The sequence below is a fragment of the Stegostoma tigrinum genome, chromosome 34 (genome assembly GCF_030684315.1).
Source record: "Stegostoma tigrinum isolate sSteTig4 chromosome 34, sSteTig4.hap1, whole genome shotgun sequence".
NCBI lineage: Eukaryota > Metazoa > Chordata > Chondrichthyes > Orectolobiformes > Stegostomatidae > Stegostoma > Stegostoma tigrinum.
In genome coordinates, this window is record NC_081387.1 from 1,921,079 (window position 1) to 1,948,693 (window position 27,615).

Sequence of the window (27,615 nt, forward strand, 5' to 3'; positions counted from 1 at the left end):
CAGCTCTGGAAGAGGAAGAGGAGAGAATGGGCAGAGTGGGTGGGCTCTCTGATTGACGTCTCTCACAGTCAATCCAAATATTTCTGCAGCAACAGTGAGTTTTCCGAAACTTTTGAAACTGACCAGTGAAATGGAGGTGACTTTCAGCGGCAGATCAGGTGGGAATTTAAATTTGCCATTGTCCCCATCTAAATAAAACCTCACTTATTGCAGCTGCTGTCTCAATTCCCCTGGTTTGACAGAGATTTCCAATGCAGGAATAGCATTCTTCATCTTCAGAGCCTTTCACACTGAGAATACAAACTGGACAGACACTGCAGACAGAGAAAGTCAGGCAGTGAAACAATCATCTGGAAATTGGTCAGGTCAGGGAAGCTTTGACATATTGTCAGATCTGAAACTGGTCAGTGGTGTAGAGTCTTCCATCAGAACCAACATTTGTAAATGGGTCTCGGCCCGAAACGTCAGCCTTCCTGCTCCTGTGGTGCTGCTTGGCCTGCTGTGTTCATCCAGCTCCATACCTTGTTATCTCTTTATAAATGACTGGCTGTGTGTGATCAGTCTGGGTGAGGTTGGGAAGAAGTGTGAGTGGGCTCCAAGTGTGGTGAGAACTTCAGTCATTCATCAGACCTTATGAACTACTGACTCATTCCCACAGGGGAGAGGTTGTTCAAGTGTGAGGTGTGTGTGGAGGGCACCAGAGTCTTTTTAAATCCCTAAACCATTCAAAAAGTGCATCTCCTGTTCCATCTGTAATACGAGCACAGCAACAGACAGAGTATTCAATGTTGAGGTGTGTGATCAACTGTTAACGGGGTCATCGACATTGGGAATTTTACTGTGGGGAGAACTGTAAAGTGTACACCAAGCGATTTGCAGAGTAGCACAGAATGCTGACACACTGGAGTGTTTTCACTGGGGACAAACCGTTCACATGTAAGGTGTGTAACAAATCATTTTCATGGTCGTCAGACTTCCGGACACACCAATGTGTTCACACAGGGACAGGCTACACACTTGTGAGCTGTGCGATCAATCATTCTCACAGTCATTGATTCTCCATGTACATCCGCGGATTCACACCAATGAAACCGTGAAACCATTTCCATGCATTCAAACAGGTCCATGCATTCAAACAGGTGAGTGTGGTGTGAGCAAGAAATCATTTTTAAATCTGCACTGTCAGGTTCACACAGGGCTCAAGAAATATGAATATGTGTAGGCTATTCAGTAGGATTGTGGTTGATCTGACAATTCCCACATCCACTTCCCTGTATTTTTCCCCAATTCTTGATTTCTCGACTATTAAAGAATCTATTTCTCTCAGCCTTAAATATACACAAGGACACTGTGCCCCTGCAGTTCTCTGTGGCAAGGAGTTCCAAATACTCGCAACCCTCTGAGAAAAGAAATTCCTCCTCATCTCACCCTTAAATTGGCACCCATTAATTCTGAGGCTATGCACTCTGGTCCTCAATCCTCCCATGGGGGGAAACATCCTCTGAACATTTACCCTGTCAAGCCCCTTGAGAATCTTATACGTTTCAGTGAGATCACCCCTCATTAGTCTAAACTCCATTGAGCAGAGTCCCTATCTGTTTAGCCTTTGCTCATAAGACAATCCCACCATACCAGGGATCACCCAAGTGAACCTTCTCTGAACTCCAATGAAATTATTTAATTTCTTCCATAGTGCGACCAGAACTGCTCACGCTCCTGATCACATGTAAGGCTTATAACAAATCACTCTGTAGACCTTTGTACTTCTTGCTCCATCAGAGGACCTACATTTGGAAGTAACTGTTCAGGGACGAAGTTTCTGATAAAAGTTTTGTGATGCCATTGATCCTCTTGGAACACCAGAGGATTTACATAGGGAAGAAACTCTTCGGTGGGGAGGTACATGTGACTCGACTTTTACACAATTCACCATTCTCCTGGTCCATCAACATACTCACACGGGTGAAACTATACTGGTGTGATTTCTGTAATAAACTCCTCTTGCAGTCAATCAAACTTCTGGAATGTCAGATAAACCCAACCTTCTGGTGTGACACATAGGAGGACCTGGCGTAGTTATGTTTTTTTCAAGTTAATCATTTTGACATTGCAATCACATTAATAACTAACAATATTAAGGGAGGTATTTTAACATGATGTGGCTGAAGAAGCCGTTTTGGATTCTGTGTTAATGGCATGAAGTTAGCAACTTACTGCATTAAATAGTGGACAGACATAAAACAGATGACTGTATAAGTAATGGATGATAATTGGTCGAATTGCAATGAAAGACATCAAAAAATTAATAATCAAATAAGAAATGGGCTTCCATTAAGGTACTTATGTATATTTTTAATCTCAAAAATGTACTTTATTCATAAATTATCTGTAAATACAACATAAGTACACCGCAGATCCATACAGACTATAGAAAATATAGCGGAAACTTTGACATTCCTTGTTACAGTTCAATCGAATCAACAATGACATTTTCTAATCATGAAAGGAACCTACTTACAAATGTATTTGGAAACTTTATTCATAAAAGCCATCAAAAGGGACAAATGATCAAATCATCAATAAATGTTCTAAATCATTTAAATGTTGTGCAGATAAAAAGCAAACAAACAAAATATTGGAATTTTAACATCTCTTGGAGCTTATCTACAGTTGCACATAAAAGACCAAAACATTTTCGATTGATGCAGGAAACTAATTACATTCATTTTGAGATACTGAGAGGGTTTTATAACTGAATGGGCCCGAATGCTGTACCTGGGACTGGAATGTGTCAGTGCTGTCCTTTCCTATTGGGACTGGAGTGTGTCAGTGATGCCCTTTCTCATTGGGATTGGAATGTGTCAGTGCTGTCCTTTCCTATTGGGACTGGAGTGTGTCAGTGATGCCCTTTCTCATTGGGATTGGAATGTGTCAGTGCTGTCCTTTCCTATTGGGACTGGAGTGTGTCAGTGATGCCCTTTCTCATTGGGATTGGAATGTGTCAGTGCTGTCCTTTCCTATCGGGACTGGACTGTGTCAGTTCTGTCCCTTCACTTTGGGACTGCAATGTTTCATGGCTGTCCCTTCGTTATCCATTCATATTGCCTTAGTGTGGAGCCACCAAGAGTCAAGGAGTGTACTCTGTAAGTCATCCACCAAGTCCAACTGAGGAAAATGTTTTGGTTTCCTGGTCAGTCAGTGGCAGGGCAACCCATTGCCACTGTAGGTATAGGAGCCCCTACTATCTCTATACCTGTGGAGTCTGATTCAAGATAATAAAGTGTGGAGCTGGATGAACACAGCAGGCCAAGCAGCATCTTAGGAGCACAATAGCTGACGTTTCGGGCCTCGACCTTTTCTGATGAGCGGTCGAGGCCCGAAACGTCAGCATTTGTGTTCTTAAGATGCTGCTTGACCTGCTGTGTTCATCCAGCTCCACACTTTGTTATCTTGGATTCTCCAGCATCTGCAGCTCCCATCATCTCTGATACAATTTTAACCTCACTGTGAAGCCTCTTCCAGGGATCTCTCCCACTGCAATTCTCTTGTAATCTCATTGGCCTTGAAACGTTTCGATCATGTCCTGAAGCAAACCAGGTACCACAGCCACATCACCTTCCTCAGCACCTGCTTACGGAACCAGATCATCCCCAATGGACTACAGTCCATTCAACCCTTCCCAATTTGGCCCCCTTTTCTGATGAAGGGTCTGGGCCCGAAACATCAGCTTTTGTGTTCCTAAGATGCTGCTTGGCCTGCTGTGTTCATCCAGCTCCACACTTTGTTATCTCGGATTCTCCAGCATCTGCAGTTCCCATTATCTCGGAGTCTGATTCAAGACTGGTGAGATACCCTGGCTGGCAAACTGGCAGGAGCTGGAGGAAAAGGTGCCCAGTTGGTGAAGTGGCTGGACAGGATCTCTCCTGATGCAATCCCACAGCCTGGAGAACTGCTCAGAAACCTAGTGCTCTCCATGATCAAGTGGTCCTGGCTGGTCACTTTGATCTCTCCTCCAGAGTTTTTTACAGAGATCCAGAGGAATTTTGTCCCTCACATGAGGGACAGAATGCTGCATTGGGTCTTGGCAGAAGTTCTGAGTCATCAACGCAGGGAGGGAAATCCGGACTGGGCGAGCCTTCAGCAAAAGCTTCCCCTGTGTGAACCCCATTTCCATCGAACTTGCTGCCCAATGCTAGTACCTATTGACATCTTCCTTCCTCCAGATGAACAGTCTCGACAGTGAAATGCTGCACCGGTGAGTTTCGCAAACAATTTCCAGGAGCTGCCATTCTTCAACTAGGAGCTTGGAACATGGTCGTCTCTTGCAACCAGACCTTCACCCACTGAACTTATTCTGCTCCTGCATCTGTACTCTAGAAAAGCTCTCTACTTTCAGAAAATCCTTCAGTGTGTATCCTCAACTGTGCTCGAATCCTTCCACCAATGACTTAAATCTCTTGCCCCAGCTTATTGATCTCTCTGTGTGAGGAAATAAGATTAAACTCATCCCATCGGCTGTCTCTGCCATTTCCCTCCCTCTCATTAGCTTGCATGGACAAAACTCCATGAATAGGTCCCTGCCTCTAGCCCTGAACTCTTATCTTTCTCCTTTCTCGCCTCATGCGCTCTCTGAACTCATCTTGTTGATGTGTCCCACCTCTGTTCCTTCGACCATTCTTACTAAAGTGCCGGTCCCATTTCCCTCATGGTCCTCATGTTCAGCGAGACTGTTCACAGTAATTTTTTCTTCAAATGTTGTCCCGCTTCCTTAAATCTGCAGTTCTCATTGTCCTCTTTTAAAATGTAACCCCTGACCCTTCATTCGTTGCAAATTACCATTCCATCGCCAAGTTCCCTTGCTTCTGTCAGACACAGCGTCCAGGGTCGGATGAGGGGCCAGAGACCAGCAGAGAAATCTGGTGAGTAGTAAGTGATCACTCCCCAGGTTACTCCTCGCCCTGCATCCACAGACTGAATCCCTGAGTCGCAATGACTTCCCAAACACAGAGGATGCTCTGAGCAGGGTAACTTCCCGTCGAATCACTCGTGGCCCCTGTGTGCTGCGCACTCCCTCTTCTGCATGTGCTGATCCCACCACTGCACATCATCACTGTCTTGGACACTGTGGGTCTTCTTCTGATCTCATGTTAAACGCATCCGAAGCTGCACACCCCACACTGATTGTGTCAGTTTGAAAGACTCTGAAGATGAAGAATGCTATTCCCACACTATAAATCTGTCAAACATTTACCAGGGGAACTGAGACAGCAGCTGCAATAAGTGAGGTTTTATTCAGCTGGGACAAGTTTAAATCCCCACCTGATCTGCTGCTCAAAATCACCTCCATTTCACTGGTCAGTTTCCCAAGCTTCAGGAAACTCATGTTGCTGCAGAAATATTTGGATTGGCTGTGAGAGACGTCAATCAGAGAGCCCACCCACTCTGCCCATTCTCTCCTCTTCCTCTTCCAGAGCTGGTTCACTTCCTGTAGGGACTGAAAACCAAGTGAGGAGATGGTGAGTGAAGGAGCAGCTTTTATACAAATTGTATCCCATAATATCCACATCAGTCTTCAGGCAGTCTGACTGTCCTGTGGGTAATCAGGGGTGGAAATGTCCCTTATGCTGTGTGAGAAGATCCAGCTGAGAGAGCTGTTTACTCAGTGCTTTGTGCTGAACTGTTTGACTGGAGCTGTGTGTTGGATATTGAGTGTGTTTCTTGGAAGCATTTCCCTCCTGATTTCCAGCCTGAGTTTTGTTGATGGTTTATTCCTGAATATAAGAAGGTGAGGTGTAATTATGTGGGAAGCACAGAGTGTCTGAGGATTCTTTCTGATTTCCTATTGAGTTTTCTGTGTGTGTCTGTGTCTGTGCCTGTGTGTCTATGTGTATGCCTGTGTCTGTGCATATGTGTGTGTGTGCATGTATGTGTGTGTTAGTATTATCCTGCGGTCAGCTGGAATCAGTACGGTCAGTTCTCTCTGTGTTTTGGGATCGAAAGGTGTTTTCAAATCGTTCCAAGTTCTACCTCTGTGACCATTCGGAAAATGAAATAAAACGAAGTCTTGGTTTTATAGAGATGCTTTCACAAATACAGATGCCCTGAAGGTTTTCCAGTCAATGAAATACTTTTGAAGTGTGGAACTGTTGTAGGAAACATGGCAGATGGTATATTCACATCAAGCTGCCACAGTCAGCAATGTGACATATCAGATCATGTCTTTTTTCTGGTGGTGTCATTGAGCCAGGCATAGATCCACTTTTAAAGTGGTGTCAGTCCATTCACAGGAAAGACTAGTAACGTCCACATTCCACTTTTTAAGAAGGGTTGTCAAGATGAACAAGGAAATTACACATTGATGAATCTCACATTAGTGGTAGTGAAATTATTAGAGAAAATTCTGAAGGAACAAATTAATATCCACTTGGAAAGGCATGGATTAATTAGGGATAGTCAACCTCTGAGGGAAGCTCTGTTTAACCTCACAGGTTCTAATCTCTGGATTACTCCACATGCCAGTGAGTTTAGAAGTAGGACAGATGAATGCATGACTCAAGAGTTGGTGCAAGAGGGAGAGTTTTAGATTTCCTGATCACTGTGACCATTTTTGGGGAAGGTGGAACATGTACAAACGGCACAGTCTGCACCTGAACCACACAGCGACCAACATCCTTGCAGGTAGATTTGCTCATGCTATTGGGAGGAGTATAAGCTAGTCAGGCAGGGTGAGGGGACACAGAATATTGATGAAACATCATGCTACAGGCTAGATGGTCTTTACTTTAATGCTATGAGTGTAATACATAAGACTGATGAGTTAATGGCATTGACATATGGAAGTATGATATTGCTGCCATCACAGCCAGAAGTTTGAGGGAAGGGTTAGACTGGGAACTCAGCATTCCAGGGTACAGGATCTTTAAGCGAAACAGAGGAGGGTTTAAAAAGGGTGGTGCTGTAGCACTATTAATTACGCAGTCAATTACTGCAATAAGGAGAGATGATGTTTTGGAAGGATCCTCAAACGAGGCTTTGAAGTTAGAATTTAGGAATGTTAAGGGGGCGGCTACTTTGCTGGGAGTGTATTATAGACCCCCAAAGAGACAGTAGGAAATAGAGGAGCAAATACATAGACAGTTCACAGAGGTGTGTAAAATTAATAATTGTTTACTTATACAAGGGGATTTAAACTTTCCCAACATAAATTGGAATAGTCATTGTGTTAAATGTTTGGTAAGCGGCACATATGCTGAGACGTATGCAGGGGAGCATTTTGTATCAGTACACAGAAGGCCCAACAAGGGGCTGAATTTGGTTCCGGGCAAAGAAGCCAGACAAACGTTTGATGTGGCAGTGGGGAATATTTAGGCAGTAGCAACCGCAATGTTGTATGGTTCATATTTGTTCTGGACAAGAAAAAAGATGGCTTGCAAAAGTTAGCTTTGGATTGGGAAGGCAGATATTATTAAAATAAAACAGAATCTAGCCACAGTTGGCAGGGAAGTCTATAGTAGAGCAATGGGGAGTGAGGGTGGGGGGGTTGGCATTCAAGAAGGAGTTGAGAGTACTGGTCCAACATTTGACTTAGAGCAGCTTCTTGTGGGGAAGTGTACAGCAGAGCAGAGGGTGGGGCAATTCAGACATGAGCTGGAGACAGTACAGATTCAACATGTGCCCTTTAGAGTGAAATATAGGACCAATAAGCTCAGAGAAACCAGGATGTCTGACAATTCAAGACTGGATAAGGAAGAAGAGTAGGGTTTTTAGCAAGTCTGAAGGGAGCAATTCAGCTGTGGCTCTTGAGGAATAGAGGAAGTGTAGGAGAGAGCTAAGGAAGCATTAGAAGAGCAAAAAGGAGACATGAAAACTTGTGAACAGGATTAGGGCTCATCCTACGATATTTCATAAATACATTAAAGGAAGAGGTTAACCAGGGAAAGTGTAGGACCCATTAGAGATCAAGGGAGAAACCCTTGTGCGAAGCCGTAGTATATTGGAAAGGGGTTGAATGAATGCTTCTCTTCGGTCTTCACGATGGAGAAGGAGAAAATAGGTATGGAATTCAGGAAAAGGTTCTGTCAGGAACTTGCTCAGTTTGACATGTAAATCAAAAAGTATTGGAAGCTCTTTTGGGCCTGAAATCAGAATACTCCCCTGCCTCACATGAATTGCATCCCAGGCTACTCTGGGAGGTGAGGCAGGAAATTGCAGGGGCCCTGACACACATTTCTAATTCCTCTCTGGCCACAAAGGAGGTGCCACAGGACTGGAGGAAGGCAAATGTCATTCCATTTATTAAGAGAGGTGATACAGATGAATCAAGAAATTACAGACCAGTGAGTCTCACATCAGTGATTGGGAAACTGTTGCAGAAAATTGTGAAGCAATGAATGGCATGGAAAGGAATGGATTAATTAGATGGTCAGCATGGCTTTGTCAGAAGGAGGTTATGCCTAAACAAATTTGTTTGAAAATTTTAAAAACATGATCAAGTGTGTGGATTAGGGATGTTCAGTTGACGTGATTTAAATGAATTTTAGCAAAGCTTCTGGCAAGGTCCCACATGGGAGACTGATTGAGAAGGTTAAAGCACATGGAATTGAGGGAAATGTGGTGAGATGTTTAATAAACTGGCTTGGTAATAGGACACAAGGGGTAGTGGTAGAAGGCTGTTTGAATGACTGGAGGCAGATATCCAGCAGTGTACCACAGGGATCAGTACTGGTACCCTTATTGTTTGTTATATACATAAATGATCCAGTTGAAAATGTCGGAGGAGTGTTAAGCAGATTTGCAGATGACACCAAGATCAGCAGAGTGGTTAATAGCGAAGAAAATAGCTATCGGTTACGAGGAGATAGACATGGGTTGGTCAGGTGGTCAGACCAATGGCAGGTGGAATTTAACCCTGAAAAGTACAAGACAATGGACTTTGGAAGAAGAAACAAGATGACCATTTCAAGAATGGCAGAACACTTCAAGGAATAGGGGGATCTTGGGATAATTATTCACAGATTCTCTGAAGTCAGCAGAGCACGTGAATAGGACAGGTGAAAAAGCAAATGAGAGATTTGTTTTCATCAGTCATGGCATAGAGTATAAAAAGGAAGGAGATAATGTTGGAGTTGGACAGAGCATTGGTCAAGCCACAACTGGAGTAGCACAGGAGGGATACAGAGGAGGTTCACCAGGATATTGCCTGGGATGGAAAAGTAGAGCTATCAGGAGAGATTTCATAGCTTGGATTGTTTTCTTTAGAGAGTGAAGACAGAGGGGTTACATGATTGAGATGTACAGAGCTATGAGGAGTATGGACAAGATGAATAGAGAGCAGTTGTTCCCCTTCATTGAGGAGTCAATCACAAGAGTGCATACTTGAAGGGTAAGCAACAAGAGATTCACAGGGGATTTGGGAAGAAAACCTTTTTCACTCAGAGAGTGGTGAGATTCTGGAATGCAGTGTCTGGGAAGGTAGTGGAGTCTGGAAATCTTAGCACTTTTAAAACTTACTTGGATGAGCTCTTTAAGCATCATATAATTCAAGAATATGGGACGAGTGCAGAAATTGGGATTAGCACATTTTTAGTGGGAGTTTTGTCCGTGCACATTCAATGGACTGAAGGGCCTCTGCTGTATGAATTGTGTCACAGCTCATCTGTTAGTAAAGTCTTCATCCATATTTTTGTAAGCTCAAGACCCAACCATTCCAGCGCTGTCCTGATTCTCACATAGAACCATAGAATGGTTTCTGAACAGGAGGTATTCAGCCAGTGTACAATGCTGACTCTCTGCAGAAACTACTCACCCCATTAACACTCACTTCCCTTTCCCCTGTGGCTCTGCTTATTTTTTCACTTCACGTTGTTCTACATTTGTCCTTTTGAAGCCTTGAGTGAAATCAACTTCCACCATCCTTTCAGGCCCATTCTGAGGATGGATCACCAGAGCTGAAATGTTAACTCTGACTTTTCTTCACAGATGCTGCCAGATCTGCTGAGGTTTTCCAGCAAATTCTGTTTATTTCCCTGTTTTTCAACTGTTTCACCAATTTCTCCCTGTCCACTTTCTCAGTATCCCTCGTGATTTTAAATAGCTCGTCTCAACCTTCCCTTTTCCAAGGAGAAGAATCCAGCTTCTTCAATCTTTCCTAATAACTGATATTTCCCATCCATGGAAATCTTCTTCCACAGTTCATAATTTTTCCAACCGAAACTTGTGCTTGAAACCTGAGCTCCTGCAACACTCTTAGAATCTTAGAATAGAAGCTCTACAGTGTGGAAACAGGGCAATCAGCCCAGCAAGTCTATACCACCCCTCCGAAGACTCATCCCCTGCCCCTGCATTTCCCCATGTCTAACCCACCTGACCTAAACATCCCTGGACACTTTGGATAATTTAATATTGCCGACCTACCTAGCCTGCACATCTTTGGATTGTGGGAGGAAACCGGAGCACCTGGAGGAAACCCACACAGACACGGGAAGAATGTGCAAACTCAACACAGACAGTCACCTGAGGGTAGAATTGAACCTGGGTCCCTGTGAGGCAGCAGTGCTAACCACTGAGCCACTCTGTTGCCCAATTTCTATCTGATCCCAAGATCCATTTTCAAGAAGAAGTTAGATATAGTTTGCAGGGCTGAAGCAATCAAAGGTGTGGGGAGAAAGTGGGAACAGGGTGCTGAGTTGAATGATCACCCGTTTCCATATTGAATGGTGTTGCAGGCTCAAAGGGTTAAATTCACCTCCTCCTGATCCTGTTTGCTATATTTCTACATTATGTCAATCATCCCTGTTCCCATTCACATTGAAGCTACAGCTTGAATTGAAAATTCTCATCTGGTTTTCAAATCTCTGCATTTGCTTGCCCCCCACAGCAATTCAGTTGCCATGCCTACAGTCACAGGCATTGAAATGTTTATTTTTAAAGACTTAACCTGAAGGTGTTGACCTTTCCCAAGTACTTGGACTTGATAGTTTTGCCCAGTGTTGTGAGTAAAAGCTGAATTTGGGACATACAGTCTGAGTGAGTGCAGAGTTTCTAATTTCCCAGGATAAACGAGAATCCTGCAATCAGCTGCACTGAAGCATTACTTACCTCAACTTCTGGCACTTCCTGCTCAGTGCATTTTCTTCAAATCATTTTAGAAAACAAGGGGAGATGTTTCAAAATTTCTATTTGCTTTGAATGTCTTTGACGCAGTAAACATATTCTAAAAGTGGTCCACACCAACATGATACAAGCTTATAAGAAATGAGGAGTCTATTTTACTCACTACGCAACTGTCTTTCCAATTGTCCTCATGTTTGTGAAGATGGGGCCTGGGTGAAGGAAAAAAATCCTCATTGTCTGCTCCTTGTCACCATCCAGTGTCCCTGCTGGAAACAGATGTGTGACAGTCAAGTGAGGGAAAAGGAAGGAATTATATCTGGTTTCGCCCCTACACAGACAGCGGATTAGCAGGCTGGCACCCACTGTGAACAGTCCATAACTGAGGAGTCAGTTCCTTCAGCAAAGGAGGAGAGAGAGAGTTGGAAGAAATCATGTTTCCTTTTCCTGTTTTACAGAAGAATTGGACCGTACCAGACCAGAAATTACAGAGAGGATAGACACTGCAGATGGATCCTGACCATCACGCAAGGAACAAGTGAACAACTTTGGAAAGACATTCAATCCCTTTGCAGCTTGCTTACCACAGAGAAAGTTGGGTAGTGAAACCATAATCTGGAAATCAGTCAGCTCAGGGGAGCTTAGAGATATCATCAGATCTGAAACTGGTCAGTGGTGTGGAGCCTTCCGTCAGAACCAACGTTTCTGAAGGTTCGGCTGTGGGTGATTGGTCAGGGTGAGGCTGTGAAGAAGTGTGTTGAATGCTTCAATCATCCATCAAGCATCATGAACCACTGACTCATTCCTGCAGACGAAAGGCTGTTCAAATGTGTGACAAGGTCTCCCCAGGTTCATAGCTTCTCCTAATACACAAAGTCTATCTGGTGTAGAGCTATTTGCACAAGGGCACCTCCATGGAAGGGAAGTCATTCAAGTGTGAGGTGTGTGACAGAGCCTTCACACGGTTTTCGACGCTCATGAATCACCAGCGCATTCACACAGGGGAGAAGCCATTCCAGTGCGAAGTGTGCGACCAAGCATTCACATGGCCAACAAATCTCACGCAGCACCGACGCATTCACAGCGGGGAGAAGCCCTTTGAGTGTGAGGTGTGTGGTAAAACCTTCGCCCAGTCCTCAGCCCTGGCAGATCACCGGCGCCTTCACACAGGGGAGAAACCATTCATGTGTGAGGTGTGTACAAAGTCATTCTCACAGTTGTCATCCCTCCGGGCACACCAGCGCCTTCACACAGGGGAGAAACCATTCACCTGTGAGGTGTGTGACAAATCCTTCTCGCACCCGTCTCACTTCCGCGTGCACCAGCGTGTTCACGCTGAGGACAAGCCGTTCAGTTGCGAGGTGTGTGACAGAAGCTTCACAAATTCGTCCATGCTCCTGATGCACCAACGCGTTCACACAGGGGAGAAGCCCTTCAGGTGCAATGTGTGTGACAAAGCGTTTAGCCACACCTCTGCTCTCCTGACACACAAACGGGTGCACACTGGCGAGAAACCGTTCAAGTGCGAGGTCTGCACCCAAGCCTTTGCGCACTCGTCAACGCTTGCGAACCACCGGCGCACCCACACCGGGGAGAGGCCGTTCGCATGTGAGGTGTGCAACGAGTGCTTTGCCCAGTTATCACGGCTCGTGAGTCACCGGCGCACCCACACGGGGGAGAAGCCGTTCACGTGCAATGTGTGTGACAAGTCGTTTTCTCGGTCATCCATCCTGCGCGAACACGCACGCATTCACACTGGAGAGAAGCCGTTCAAGTGTGAGGTGTGTGACAAATTGTTCTCACACGCATCTCACTTCCGTGTTCACCAACGCACTCATACTGGGGAGAAACCATTCACCTGCGAAGTGTGCAGCAAATCTTTTTCGCGGTCTTCGACTCTCCGTGTGCACCAACGCAGACATGCTGGAGAAACTGTTCAGGTGTGAGCTGTGTGACAAGGTTCTCACATAGTCGGCATTTCTCCTGGCTCATCAAGGTGCTCATACGCCGGAAAAACTTTGAGTTACGTAATAAAGTCTCCACACATTTTGGTGCTCCTAGAACATCAATGAACTCACACAGGAAACAAACCTCTCTAGTGAGACACGATTCACCTCCTCCTCCTCTCTCACCAGACACTGATATCTCCACATTGTCTTTGAGACGGTCACCTACTTGCATTGCACTGAGAGCTGTCTGCGTTGTTCATTCTCAAGTACTGTGTCTCTCAGCAGCGTCTGCCTCAAACCTCTCTCACCGTCAGTCCAACAGGTTCCAGCAGATCAATTTAACCTTTGCTCAGATCATCAAACCATCACTAAATGAATACACCGATACGTACAGGATCTCCTGCATGAATGCCACTGTACCTTTGGAGGAATTCATCAGCCACAAGAAGTAGATCATTCAGGAGGATGTGTGTTAGGAATTTCTCACTCTGGACAAAAGGGAATATCTCAATAGTTTTTGCAGCTTGATTTATCTTCTTGCCCTAAGACAGCTACAGCTGTCACACTCTTGAAGTCTGTGGAGTTACTTCTATTCCCAAATGCTTAGAATGAGTTCATGCATTCCTGATGTGAGCAAAGTTCCACCAACTTTGTAGCCGTCAGCTGGAATTCTATTGGGTTGCAGGTTCTGTTGTTTCTCATCTGTTGATGGCTTGTTGCAGCTCTCCCATTGATGGTGACTCACCCCTGGACTTTACCAGAAGGCACTGGGGAATAGATTGGAGGGTCTCAGTTGTCCCTGTGAATTTATGGTTGAGGAGTTGTTCAAAATGTTCTCTCCAGCGTTCATGAATGTCATTGTCCTCCTGAAGAGCAGAAACACCATCCTGGGAATCTTGCTGCAGCAATGGATTTATATTTTCCAGTTCACAAGAAGCAGAACATTTCAGTCAGAAAGGAAAAAACTTACGTTTATATATCTATTTTCACAATCTTAATACATCAAAAAGCACTCACACCCAACAAAATGCTTTTGAAACTGTAATTCCTGTTGTAATTTCGGCAACAGCCTATTTACAGCACACTCTCACACACATTAATGCAATAATTTCCAGATAATTCGTTTGAGGACATTGATCAAGGGATTCATGTCGTCCGAGATGTCAGGGATAACACCCCTGCTTTTGTATCATGGGATTATTTTTATATTCTCCTGAGAGAGCAGATGGGGCTATAGTTTAACCCTCCTGAAAGATGGTATTTTCTAACAGGGCAGCATTCCCTCAGCAATCTGTAAGAATTTGGAGCTGATTGAGATTTTACATTACTGGTATCTGTAATCAATTTAACTTGTATCCACGATTTACAATCGTGACAGTTCTCACTGAGCTAACCGATCACATGGAATGAAGTGATGGAGACTATCAGGAAGAGTGCTGGAAAGTAGAATTTATTCTGAAAGGATGGTAATATACACTCACAAAGGAATTAACCCACAGTGACCACAGGTCCTCTGAGCTGACAACACAGCCAGTGTTTCTTCTTTCCCTCATTTGAAGTGTCTTGGGTGAGTTGTCATCCCAGAAATGATGATAATGAGCGTGCCCACAATCTTGTGAATGTTCAACATTGATCATTAATTCAGAGTGTCTCTGTGTCATATTTGGATGTGGCTTGTGTTAACCATTTTTGTTGGTTAAAAGTAAGATGGTTGTCTTTATCCCACACACGAGGACTCAGGGCTCATAGCCACTATCTGAAAACAGATGTTCATTGCTCCTTCTCAATACTATCTCCACATGTTGCATGAATAAATATACGAATGGCATTCCCAGCAATCCTGTTGCTTCTTTATCACAATATCTGACCGTTTGGCTTCCTCGACTTGTTTTCACTCATACGATAGAATGGATCTCTCGTCCAGAAAGACATGAATACTGAGTGGGAAGCGGTGTCTCTCTCCGTAACAGAGGAAGATGAGCAAAGAGGATTCTCAAAAGACTGGCACTATTGTTACATTGAAATGATCAATATATTTGAAGACCATTCGACTTAAACAATACATGCTTTATCATTTGTCGCTATGACTGGAGCCCATAAGGAACAAGAAGAGTAGACTGCTCACTGAAGCAAAGAATATGGCAGAAGTACTAAATTAGTTCTTTGTTTCTATTAGAAGATAGTGGCAACGGTCCAGTTGAAAATGTGGGTGTTGAGCAACTTGAGCAGTATAGTCATAGATGAAGAAGAGGTGCTAAAGAGGCCAGTTGAAGTCCAGACCTGGTTGGGATGCATCCGAAATTGCTGAGAGAAATGGGAGCAAATTATGAAGTCATTGACAGAAATATTCCGGGCCTCTCCGAACACAGGAGTAGTCATAGAGGAATGGAGGATTGCAAATGTGACACCATTCTTTCAGAAAAGGAGAAAGGATAGCCCAGGAAACTACAGACCTATCAACTTGATGGGAAAACTGAAGAAGGCCATATAGAGTCAGACAGCATAGAAATAGACTCTTCAGTCTAACCAGTCCCTGCTGACCACACCCCCAAAATAAATTCATCCCATCCACCTGTGCTTGGCCCATATCCCTCTAATCATTTGTTATGCATGTACTTACTTGTAACTGTATGCACATCCACCACTTCCTGTGCAAGTTCATTCCACTCTGTGTAAAAAAAATTGCCCCTCATGTCTTTATTAACTCTGTCTCCTTTCATTTTAAAATATTCCCCCTTGATTTTGGGAAAAGCCTCCTGCCATTCAACTTATGTATACCCCTCACGATTTTATAAACCTCCATAAGGTCACCTCTTGACCTGTGTAAAATAAACAGCCTATCCAGTCTCACTTTATGCCTTAAACCCTCCATTCCCGCAACTTCCTGGTAAATCTCCTCATAATCCTCTACAGCTTGATACTATCCTTCCGATAACAGGGAGACCAGAACTGGACACAGTACTCCAGAAGAGGCTTCACCAACATCCCATTGAACCTCAATACAGTTCCCAACTCCTGTTCTCAAAGGTTGGAGCAATGTAGGCAAACACAATAAATGCCTTCTTAACTACTCTATATGTGATGCAAACTTCAAAGAATTACGTACCCGAACCCCAGGTTTCTGTTGCACAACACTACCCAAAATACCCCATTTTTGATTGTATAAGTCTTGCCTTTGTTGTTTTACCAAAATGCAATGCTCGCATTTATCCAAATTAAAGTCCATCTGCCACACTTCAGCCCATTGACCCAATTGATCAAGATGTCTTTGTAATCTTAGATAATCTTCTTCACTGTGTACAACTGCTACCAATATATCTAATTATAGCAAATGGTAAATATACACTTCGAGAAAAATAAGTTAAGATTAGACTAGATTCCCTACAGTGTGAAAACAGACCATTCGGCCCTACAAGTCCACACCCCACCTTGAAGCATCCTACCCAGACCCATTCACCTATAATCCACACACCCCTGAACACTATTTAGCACGGCCAATCCACCTAAGCTGCACATCTTTGGACTGTGGGAGGAAACTGGAGCACCCGGAGGAAACCCACGCAGACACGGGAAGAATGTGGAAACTCCACACAGACAGTCGCCTGAGTCTGGAATCGAACCCAGGTCCCTGGCGTGTGAGGCTGCAGTGCAAACCACTGACTCACCATGCCAAAGTTTGGAAACAGAGGATAGGAATAGATTAGCATTTCTCAGATGCGAGATGAGTTGAAAGGGTGTTTAGCAGAGATTCTTGCCAAATCTGAATCATATAAATTATTTGGAGATGGGTGTTGAGGGCAACATCTCTAAATTTGCCGATGATACTAAGCAATGGAGAATAACGAGTTATGAGGAAATTACCATGTGACTTCAGAGGAACATTGACAGTTGGCCAAATGGGCAAATACCTGGCAGATGAATTTCAATGCAGAGAAATGTGAGGTAATGCATTTTAGTAAAAGAAACATGAAGAGTCAATAGAGGCACAATAGAATTTTGAGGGGAGTATAGGAGCAGAGGGACCTCAGAGTTCACTTGCATGATCCTCTGAAGGTGGCTGGACAATGTGAAACAGTTGTTCAGAAGGCTTATACTACTTGGGTTAGTAAACAGGCATAGAGTATAAAAGCAAGGAAGTGATGCTGCACCTTTACAAATCATTGGTCAGACCACCTCGACAGTAAGGTGCTCAGTTCTCTGCACCTTATTTAAGAAAGGATGTTAAAGCCCTGGAGAGAGTGTAAAGGAGAATTACTAAAATGACATAAGGGATGAGGGATTTTAGGTACAAGGAAAAATTAGACAAATTGAGTTTATTCTTTTTGGAGCAGAGAAGATTAAGAGATCACGTTATCGAGCAATTTTGACAGGGTGACGGATAATCTTTTTTCACCAGGAAATATGTCAGTAACTAGGGTGTTACAATTGCAAGACTGTCAGTAAGAGGGCTAGGAATGTGATGAGAAGCTTGTTTACTCAGAGAGTTGTTTGAAAAATTTGGAAAATGCTGCCTGGAAGAGGAGCAAAGGCAGATTCAATAGGAACTTTCAAAAGAGAGCTGGAAATATATTTGGAAGTCATGAATTTAAGAGGGCTGTGAAGGTAAATCTGGAAAATGGATAGTTCTTTCAGGATCCAGTAAGGATGTAATGGACTAGATGGCCTCCTTTTGTCTATGATTCTGTAATGAGAGATTTCTTCTGCATGTCAAACTTTTTAATTAAATCACCTGTATTATTGACTGTTGGCCTGAAAACTCAAAAACTTTGGAATAATTTTACCCACTGGTACATAATTGATCGTTTCTGGGAGGAGCTGGTCAGTTTTTCAGGTATTTGTCAGCTCTATGATCTGCATCAATTTACCTTCTCTGCTTAACAAGAATTACTGTTCGTTATAAAGCAATTAGATGCTCCTACTTAAAAAACAGAAAGTAGTTTGTTACACAATATAAGATATCAGATTTGTAAAGGCAATACCATTTTATTTTCTTGCAGTTTTGATCATGAACTAAAATGGAAGGATTGTTTTAAAAAACAAGGACTGTGGAAGGGTTCTCATTTGAGGTACACAAGTACAAACTGTCAGCCAATCACATAACTGACTAAAACTCTATCTGCCTTATAAAAGTCTCCAATCTGCATGCAGACCGTCAAAAGAAAAGAAAATTAGATGTTATGGATGAAGAAAAAACTGGTAGGAGAGTGCAATGGCCTCTTTCCATTGAATTGCTGAGATGATCCTTTGGTATGTCAGAAAGGTCTTAATTCTATGGTGAGGGGTCCAAAACTAGAGGGCATAAGTTTAAGGTGAGAGGGGAGAGATTTAAAAAGGACCTGAGGGAGTAACATTTTTCACGCAGAATGCGGTGCGTGTAGGGAACAAGCTGCAAGAGGAAATGGTGGAGGCAGGCACAATTACAATACTTAAAAGGCATCTTGATGGGTATATGAATCAGAAGGATTCAGTAGGATATTGGATGCTGGCAAATAGAACCAGGTCAGATTGGGATGTCTGGTTGGCGTGGATGACTTGGATCAAAGGGTTGCTGCCATGCTGTATGACTCTAAGACTTGCTGCTCCTCAATTTCTCTTCACCAGGGTCTTTCACATGCACACAGGATGCACAGAGTGACTGGTTCACAACTAGATAGTTACAGACTTAACAGTTAATAGCAACTGATGACGAAAAACAAACTGGCTTTCTTCAGGCTTGAGGTTTTTTTTTAAAGACAACACTGCTTGTCCTGGAGGTTTGAGGCTTCTGTCTATATTGATCACATCCACAAGCTGTTTAGCTCTCCAAGGACTAATCACACATTTGTTAGAAAGCTGAAGGCTTTTGTTATTGACAGCCAGCCGTAACTCCAAGACCAATCAGCTGCCTGTTGCTGGCCCAGTTTCACAGTCCGGTTCCAGTTTGTCATAACTAAACTTCCCATGCTGGCTGAACAAACAGCAATGAAAACAGTACTTGAAATAACTACCATGGGTTGCTTACTTTTAAGAAATGCAATGATCCCTCCATGGTCCCTGGTTTTTAAAACAACCCTTCCACTTCAGTTTGTGATCAAAGCTACAGAAAAATGAAATGGAATGATCTTCACAAATCTGCTCTGTTACTGTTGCGTAACAAACTACTTTCTGTTCCTCAAGTAGGTACATTTACTGTCAAAGACATATTTGTGCTTCAACCTTCACCATTTAACACCAGGATGCACTGTAGATGAAAATTACATGAATGGGAGCCAGCAGCAAATCTACCTATAAACTTCCTAGCTGGCTGTGAGCATCTCTTCCAACAGTTTGATTGCAGTGTTAAAGCTAAGGATGCTCTGAGCATTCCTAAACAGTTAGGCACCAAATTCTTTTCAGGAAGACAGATCTTACTGACAACCGGAAGTGGCTGAGTCGCAGAGGTAAACTGCAAGCAGGTTGTATTAACTTCCTCTCAATCAGTAAGAACCTCTGCTCATCTCCTGATGAGTGATAATAAGAGGTCCCAAAGCAATTTGTCTCCATTCATGTAAAATCCATAAATGCATAGGTTACCGACACCTTCCAATTGCAGTGAAGCCTCAGTGCTCAGGTCTGTGGATGAGAAACTTAAACACAGGACCTTCTCACTCTAAGATGAGAAAGCTATGCCATGACTGATAACAAGTTATAACAGGCTGGTTCTATTTGGCTCAGTTTTGATGGCCCAGTGTTAGTCTTTCAACTTGTTTTCAAATCACTCATGGGTCTCACTCCTCTCTGTCTCTGTGGTCTCATCCATCCCTTCGTACTGCACTGGAGTATCATCCAAGAATTTTGATGTTCAAGTCCTGGATTGGGATTTGAACACACAGCCCTCTGACGTAGAAAGCAAGGTTGTGGGTTCAAATCCAACGCTGGATGGATTATTCCACGTGCATTAAAGTTGTTGCTGGGGTCACACAAATAATGGACGCCACCTTCACCTTTTATTTGAGACAAAAATGTAAAATAGTTGCAAAACCATCAAGTTTTAATTCATTCACAGACTCCATCAAAGTTTATTGCTGTCCCCTGATCATCCTGGAAAAGGTGCTGGTCAGCTGCCTTTATGAACCATTGTAGTCTGTGGGGTGTAAGTACAAACCACAATGTTGTTCAGGAGGAAATTACAGGAATTTGGCCCACTGACAGTGAAGAAATGGTGGTATCACTCAGGAAAGTGATGGAACACTCTTCACTTGCCTAGATGAGTGCAGCTTTAGCAGTACTCAACATCGTCCAGGGCAAGGCAACTCTCTTGTCTGGTATTCCATCTTAGACTTCCAGAATTGCTTTCCTTGACCTTTGACACTCAGTAGCAGCAGTGTGTACCATTTGATCAAGGCTGCATTGTTAGCATCTTCCAAATCCACAAATACTGCCACCTAGTGAGACAAAAGCAGCACATACATAGAGATATTGGGAACTGCAGATGCTGGAGAATCTGAGCTAACAAAGTATGGAGCTGGATGAATATAGCAGGCCAAGCAGCATCTTAGGAGCACAAGCATATACATAGGAATACTACCACCTGCAAGTTTCACTCCAAGCCACTCACCGTCCTGAATTGGGACTTTATCGCACATTCTTCACTTGAAGAGTCAAAATACTGGAATTCCCTCAGAACAGTGCTGTTGGGTTTCCTGCAATCCATCAGCAGTAGTAGTTCAACAAGACACCTAATCACCACCTTCTCAAGGACACTGACGGATGGCTGATCAATGCTATCTTTGCCACATCTGAGCAATGAATGAAAGCAAAGGCCGGACAAACAGAGAAACCAGGAGATGTTAATGGAACATGATATCCGGGAAATGGTGAATGCACTGTGATATCCCAGGAGTGGCTATTGGAATGTAATATCCTGGGAGCTGTGATTGAACTGTATTTCCCACTGTGTTGAATGGACTTCAGTCTCCAGGCTGTGATCGAACTTTAATGAACTGCACTGCAGAAATATACAAAAGATCCTCAGACAGCACTTTCCAAACCAACGATCATTTCCATCTAGAAGGACATTGGCAACAGGTACATGGGAACACCGTCACCTTGAATTTCTTTCCTCATGGCATTGTGAGTGAACGCACAGCACGTCGACTGCAGCAGTTCCAAAAGGCAGCTCACCACCACCTTCTCAAGGGCAGTTAGAGACAGGCAATAAATGGTGGTTCAACCAGTGATGCCCACATCCGACAAATGAATTTAAAAAAATTCAATGCACTGTGATATCCTTGGAGTGTTGAATGGATTGAGATATGATAGGAGCTGTGATCGGACTATGATATCTTAGAATTACTGAATTCAGTGATACCCTGGCAGCGGTGAATGGATTATGACATCCTGGGTGAATGGACTGTGGTATAATTGAAGAGGTGCATGGACTGTGATATCTTGGGAAAGGTGAATAGATGGATACACCGTGGGAGAAGAACTGGGTCAGTTGAATGTTTGAAATTGTACATGAACAAAGTGAACTTCAAGTGGAAGTGACCCTTATTGGTTATCAACTCATAGGGTAGATGAGCCACATCTCACTGGCCAAGTCACAATGCCACTTCCCGCCTCATCGCACCTCTGTGTTATTTTCAGTGCCCACTCCCTCCTGTGCATGTACTGATCCCACCACTGCACATTATCACTGTCTTGGGTGCTGCAAGTGTTCCTCTTCTGATCCGAAGATATACATCCCACATTGATGCTATCACTTGGAAACCCTCTTAAGGGTGAAGAATGCTGTTCCCACATTAGAAATCTCTGTCAAACATTTACCAGGGGAACTGAGACAGCAGCTACAATAAGTGAGGTTTTATTCGAATGAGGACAATGACAAGTTTAAATCCCCACCTGATCTGCTGCTCAAAGTCACCTCCATTTCACTGGTCAGTTTCCCAAGCTTCGGGAAACTCATGTTGCTGCAGAAATATTTGGATTGGCTGTGAGAGACGTCAATCTGAGAGCCCACCCACTCTGCCCATTCTCTCCTCTTCCTCTTCCAGAGCTGGTTCACATCCAATAGGGACTGAAAACCAAGTGAGGAGATGGTGAGTGAAGGAGCAGCTTTTATACAAATTGTATCCCATAATATCCACACCAATCTTCAGGCAGTCTGACTGTCCTGTGGGTAATCAGGGGTGGAAATGTCCCTTATGCTGAGAGAGCTGTTTACTCAGTGCTTTGTACTGAACTGTTAGACTGGAGCTGTGTGTTGGATATTGAGAGTTTTTATTGGAAGCATTTCCCTTCTGATTTCCAGCCTGAGTTTTATTGATGGCTCATTCCTGCATATGAGAAGGTGAGATGTAATTATCTGGAGGTGCAGAGTCTCTGAGGATTCCTCCTGATTTCCTATTGATGTGTTCTGTGTGAGTTTTGGGACTTGACTAATATCTTTGGGACAGCAATTTTTACAAACTGAGGAACTGTTTTCACATTGGAACAGCAGTACTGAGGGAGTATTGCCTTGTTGGGTGGCAATACACAGAGGCAGGGAGTCCACAGCAGATCTATACCCTCAAGTATATTCCATCACGCAGCAAGCTCACGACACGTCTCTGATTGATCTTCATCATCCTGTCCTTTTTCTGATGTCCCTTTAAACCTTTAGGGAACAAAAGTCTCAGAGTGAGTACCAACAATTATTCTCCAAGTGATTGTAGTTTGTGATAATCAGCCCAATCTTTTACAACTCTTTAAGGTACAAAGTTCATTTATGAAACATCTTCCTCTAATTTATACGCAATGCCCTTGTTTTACACTCCCCAACCATGTAAACAATTCATTAACTTTAATGCTGCAAACAGATCAATCATAAATTTCTAATGAGGAACATAACCCAAGTTTGTTTGATCTCTCTTCCTAAACTAGCCCTTGTAGTCCAGGGATTAGTCCACTAAATCTATTACTGCACTCCCTCCATAAGACTTATCCTCCTCTTATTGGACGTGGAGTCATAGAGTTTTAAAGCACAGAAACAGACTCGTTGGTACAACTCAACCATACTGACCAGATATCTTAAATTAATCTAGCCCCATTTGCCAGCATTTGGCCCATATCCCTCTAAACCCTTCTTATTCTCTTACACATCTAGATGCCTTTTAAATGTTGTTGTACCACCTACACCTGCTTGCTCTGGAAGCTCATTTCCATACCAGCACTACCCTCTGCATGAACAGGTTGCCTATTAGGTCCCTTTTAAATTTTTCTCCTCTCACCTTAAACCTATGCCCTCTAGTTTTGGACTCCCCCACCCTGGGGAAAAGACCTCAGCTATTCACCCTATCCATGCCCCTGATGAAATTATAAACCTCTCTCAGGACACACCTCAGCCTCTAATGCTCCAGGGAAAATAACCCCAGCCTATTCAGTCTCTCACTGTATTGAATGCAGTATTCCAAAAGTGGCCTAACCAATGTCCTGCACCGCCGCAATCTGACCTCCCAAAATCTAAACTCAATGCACTGGCCAATAAAGGCAAGCATACCAAACACCTTTTTCGCTATCTTGTTGACCTGCAACTCCACTTCCAAGGAACTATGAACCCACACTCCAAGGTCTCTTTGTTAGCAACACTCTCCAGGATGTTAATATTAATTGTATATGTCCTGCCCTGATTTGCTTTTCCAAAATGTAGCACTTCAAATCTCTGTAAATTAAACTCCATCTGCCATTCCTTGTGTAGACCAGCCCAGACATTTGTAGCAAGTTCCCATCCTTGAAGGACAATGTTTGGGCTTTTGAGGCAGTGTGAATGTTTCCACATGCGCGTTAGAATTCTGTTCAGCAAATAGCTGCACTTATTGAATTCACCCCCACATGGAGTGCCGGAGGTGAAGGGCAGAGATCCCTTTAAGGGAAACTAGATACACACATGAGGGGAAAAGGAACAGAAGGATCTGCTGATACAATTGAGATGAAGAGAGGCAAGTGGAGTCTAATGTGAACTATAAACATCAGCGTGGACCAGTTGGGCTGAATTGCTGTAATTCAGTGCAACTTTCAGCGGTTAGATTTGAGCTCTCAGTCTCTGGATTGTCAATCCAGCACCATAGCAATTCAGCTGTCATACCTGGAAACACGTTCGTTAAAAATGTGCTGTCACACCTTCATGATAGATTTATCTGGAGGCCTCAGACTTACCCCAAACCCTAGGCTTGGATTTGCTCAGTGCTAAGACTGATAGTTGAGTGTGTATTCTTCAAATAATATTGAAAAATAAATTAAAATTTCAAAATCTGCATTCAATTAATATTTCTCCTTAGTGTTTTTAAAGTATTACGTAGATACATATAAGGGAAAAACTTGTTTTTGTCAGCATGACGAAAGCTTAGCCAGCTTGTTTAACATGCCACCTGACTGAATTTTCCATTGACTTCACAGTTCGTGGGGAATTGGGGATCTGGGTACATGAAAAGAAATAACCACATTGGATATTAACCAGGAGCAGACAGTGTCGCTGCTGGAAACAGAGGGTTTGTGAGTCAAGTGAGAAAAAAGAGCGGGGGAATAGCAGACTGACACTCGCTGTGGAACAGTCTCTAACTGAGGAGTTAGCTCCTTCAGCAAAGGAGGAGAGGAAGTTGGAGAAAATCATGTTTCCTTTTCTTGTTTTACAGAAGGATTGTACCATACTACACGAGAGAATACAGAGCATAGACAATACAGATAGATCCTGACCATTGCCCAAGGAACAACTGCACAACTTTGCAAGATAATCAGGCCTTTCGCTGCATTGTTCAACACAGAGAAGGTTGGGCAGTGAAAACATCATCTGGAAGTTGGTCGGTTCAGGTGAGCTTTGAGATATCATCAGATCTGAAACTGGTCGGTAGTATGAAGCCTTCCATCAGAACCAAACTTTCTGAAGGTTCGGCTGTGGATGATCAATCAGGGTGAGGCTGGGAAGAAGTGTGAGTGACTCAAGGTGGGGTGAGAGCTTCAGTTATTCATCGAGCCTCATAAACGACTGACTCATTCCTACATGTGAGAGACTGTTCAAGTGTGAGGAGGACTCCACAGACTTATCGGATCAACTTACATTTCAACTACATCCTGATGTAGAATTGTTTACTCAAGGACACCTTCATGAAAGAGAAACGGTTCAAGTGTGATGTTTGTGACAAAGCTTTTGTAAAGTCTACACACCTCCTGATACACCAGGGGATTCACACGGGGGAGAAACCCTTCAGGTGTACAGTGTGTCAGGCAGCATTCACCCAATTCTCCAATCTCCAGACACACCAGCGATTTCACACAGGAGAGAAGCCATACATGTGCGATGTGTGTGACAAATCTTTCTCACAGTCATCAGACCTCTGCAGGCACCAACGGAGTCACACAGGGGCAAAACCATTCAGGTGCAAATTTTGCGAGATATCATTCTCATTGTTATTTGCTCTCCGCCGACACCAACGCATTCACACAGGGGAGAAACCATTCTTGTGTAAGGTTTGTAACAAATCCTTTGTACAATCGTCAAGCCTCCGCGAGCACCAACGTATTCACACAGGTGAGAAACCATTCAGTTGTGAGACTTGTGACAAATCATTTTCACGGTCAGCGAACCTCCGGACACACCAACGCATTCACACAGGGGAGAAACTGTTCAAATGTGAGGCATGTAACAAATCATTCCCTGACTCCTCCAGACTTTTGCTCCACCAGAGGATTCACACAGGGGAGAAACCATTCAGGTGCGAAGTGTGTGAAAAAACATTCTCAACATCATCAAACCTCCACAGACACAAACACATACACACACGACCCACAAGCTAGGGAAGCAGATGAACGCCACTAACATGCGGTGGAGAGCTGCACCCTCTTTGAAGGATGTTGATGCTGGTACGGAGCATGAAATTTTCCAGATTCAAAAAGAAACAGCAGCACTGGAAGTCATCAATTGAGCAGAGACACTGAATCTCACAGGCAAGTGTTCTGATCGGATTAAGCAAACCCAAACAACGTGGTATATCTGTTCAAAAATTGTTCAAATTCAACAGGTATTTGAGGTGTTGGGATGGTCTGACATCATCAAGGCCAGCCCTGTTACTGTGAGACTATTGCACAAACAGAAATGAAGTGATCACTGAAAATTGCACCTTGACAAAGGGAGCAGTGTCATTATCCCTGAAGACATGAGAAGAGAGAGGCTGAAAAACATCTCACACGTACACCAGGGAATTGAATCTAGTCTGAGGAAGGTGAGAGAAGTGCTATACTGGTCAAACTTGAGCAATGAGGTGCAATCAGCCAGTACAGGGCTTGTAATGAACATCAAACTAAACAAGATAAGAGCTGCTTGTGACTCATGACATCCCAGACAGCCCGTGCGTAGAGCTGTTCACTCTCACTAGAATTGATTATCTTGTCACAGCTGACTACTACTCAGGAAGCAGGGAATTACAGCAGCTGAGGTCAGTCACTCCCAGTGAGATTGTAGAATATCTGAAAGCACACTTCAGTCTTCATGACATTCCTGACACTGTGATCAGTGATAATGACATCAATTTATGAGTGAAGAATTCAGGCACTTCATGAATGGATTGAGCAATTCAGCACCACACATCCTTTCCACTCTGTCGTCGGTCAAATGGGAAGATCGAGGCAGCGGTGAAACATGCCAAAAAAGAAAAAGGTCAACTATATCTGGCTGACATGTATACAACACAGTCTTAGCGTAGAGAAACACCTACTGAAGAAATGGAAAGCAGTCCGGCAAGTAATATTATGCTGCACCCAAATTACTTTGAAAACAGATAAAACAAAACAATTGAGATTATAAGTGGTAACAGCAGTGAGTGACCAGATCAAAGACAGAAAGCCAAAGTTCAGTTTGATAACAATTCCAGATTGTTGTCTGAACCTAGATTTGAAGAGCTGGTCAGAATGAAAACACTTAACACACTCAACAAAAGTGATCATGCTGGTAGAGATAGTAGGAACTGCAGATGCTGGAGAATCTGAGATAACAAGGTATAAAGCTGGATGGACACAGCAGGCCAAGCAGCATCAGAGGAGCAGGAAGGCTGATGTTTCAGGCCTCGACCCTTCTTCAGAAATGACCATGCTGTCAACTAGGTAACCTTATGCAGAGGTTGCCACCTCGATTGTTGACAGTGAAAGTGAATGATAGGACCATCTTTGAACCTGTAGATTTCTACCTGTAGCTGGAGAAGTTGCTAACTCATAGCATATAGCTCATAAGACAGACCTTTTAACAACCAACTGCATGAGGAACTGAGTGAATGTCAGGCCCAGTGTTTAGCCAAAATCTCAGATCAGCAGCAACACTTACCACGGGAATTGCACTCTCCATTAGCAACAACATTTTCCAGAGGGTCAATACCACCTGAGCCAGCAACAACAAATGAGCAGCCAACATCACCTCAGAGGTGCAATATTAAAAGACCTGCCAGCTTAAAGGACAACGTGTGCAATCCTGTTGGAGAAACAGAAGAAGTTGGGACAGATGTGAAACAACGGACTTTGTTTGTGTGTAATAATTTTCTTGACGGAATCTGGATGTGGAGTAACTGGTGATGGT

The 27,615-nt window shown here is 43.5% G+C and overlaps 2 protein-coding genes across 4 annotated transcripts; both read left to right on the forward strand.

Moving 5' to 3' along the window:
* Positions 1–5,475: 5,475 nt before the first annotated feature.
* Positions 5,476–17,800, forward strand: LOC125446438 (zinc finger protein 271-like). Its single transcript, XM_048520019.2, has 2 exons — positions 5,476–5,516; positions 11,568–17,800. The coding sequence occupies exon 2, from the start codon at positions 12,024–12,026 to the stop codon at positions 13,053–13,055; it is 1,032 nt and encodes a 343-aa protein (XP_048375976.1). The 5' UTR covers positions 5,476–5,516; positions 11,568–12,023; the 3' UTR covers positions 13,056–17,800.
* LOC125446443 (zinc finger protein 239-like) lies at positions 5,762–27,615 on the forward strand. 3 transcript variants are annotated; one of them, XM_048520029.2, is made up of 2 exons: positions 5,762–5,785; positions 24,689–27,615. In XM_048520029.2, the coding sequence occupies exon 2, from the start codon at positions 25,158–25,160 to the stop codon at positions 25,845–25,847; it is 690 nt and encodes a 229-aa protein (XP_048375986.2). In that variant the 5' UTR covers positions 5,762–5,785; positions 24,689–25,157; the 3' UTR covers positions 25,848–27,615. The 3 variants fall into 3 exon arrangements, with proteins under 3 accessions (XP_048375986.2, XP_048375985.2, XP_048375987.2); XM_048520028.2 differs by lacking the exon at positions 5,762–5,785 and adding an exon at positions 22,081–22,117; XM_048520030.2 differs by lacking the exon at positions 5,762–5,785 and adding an exon at positions 22,198–22,368.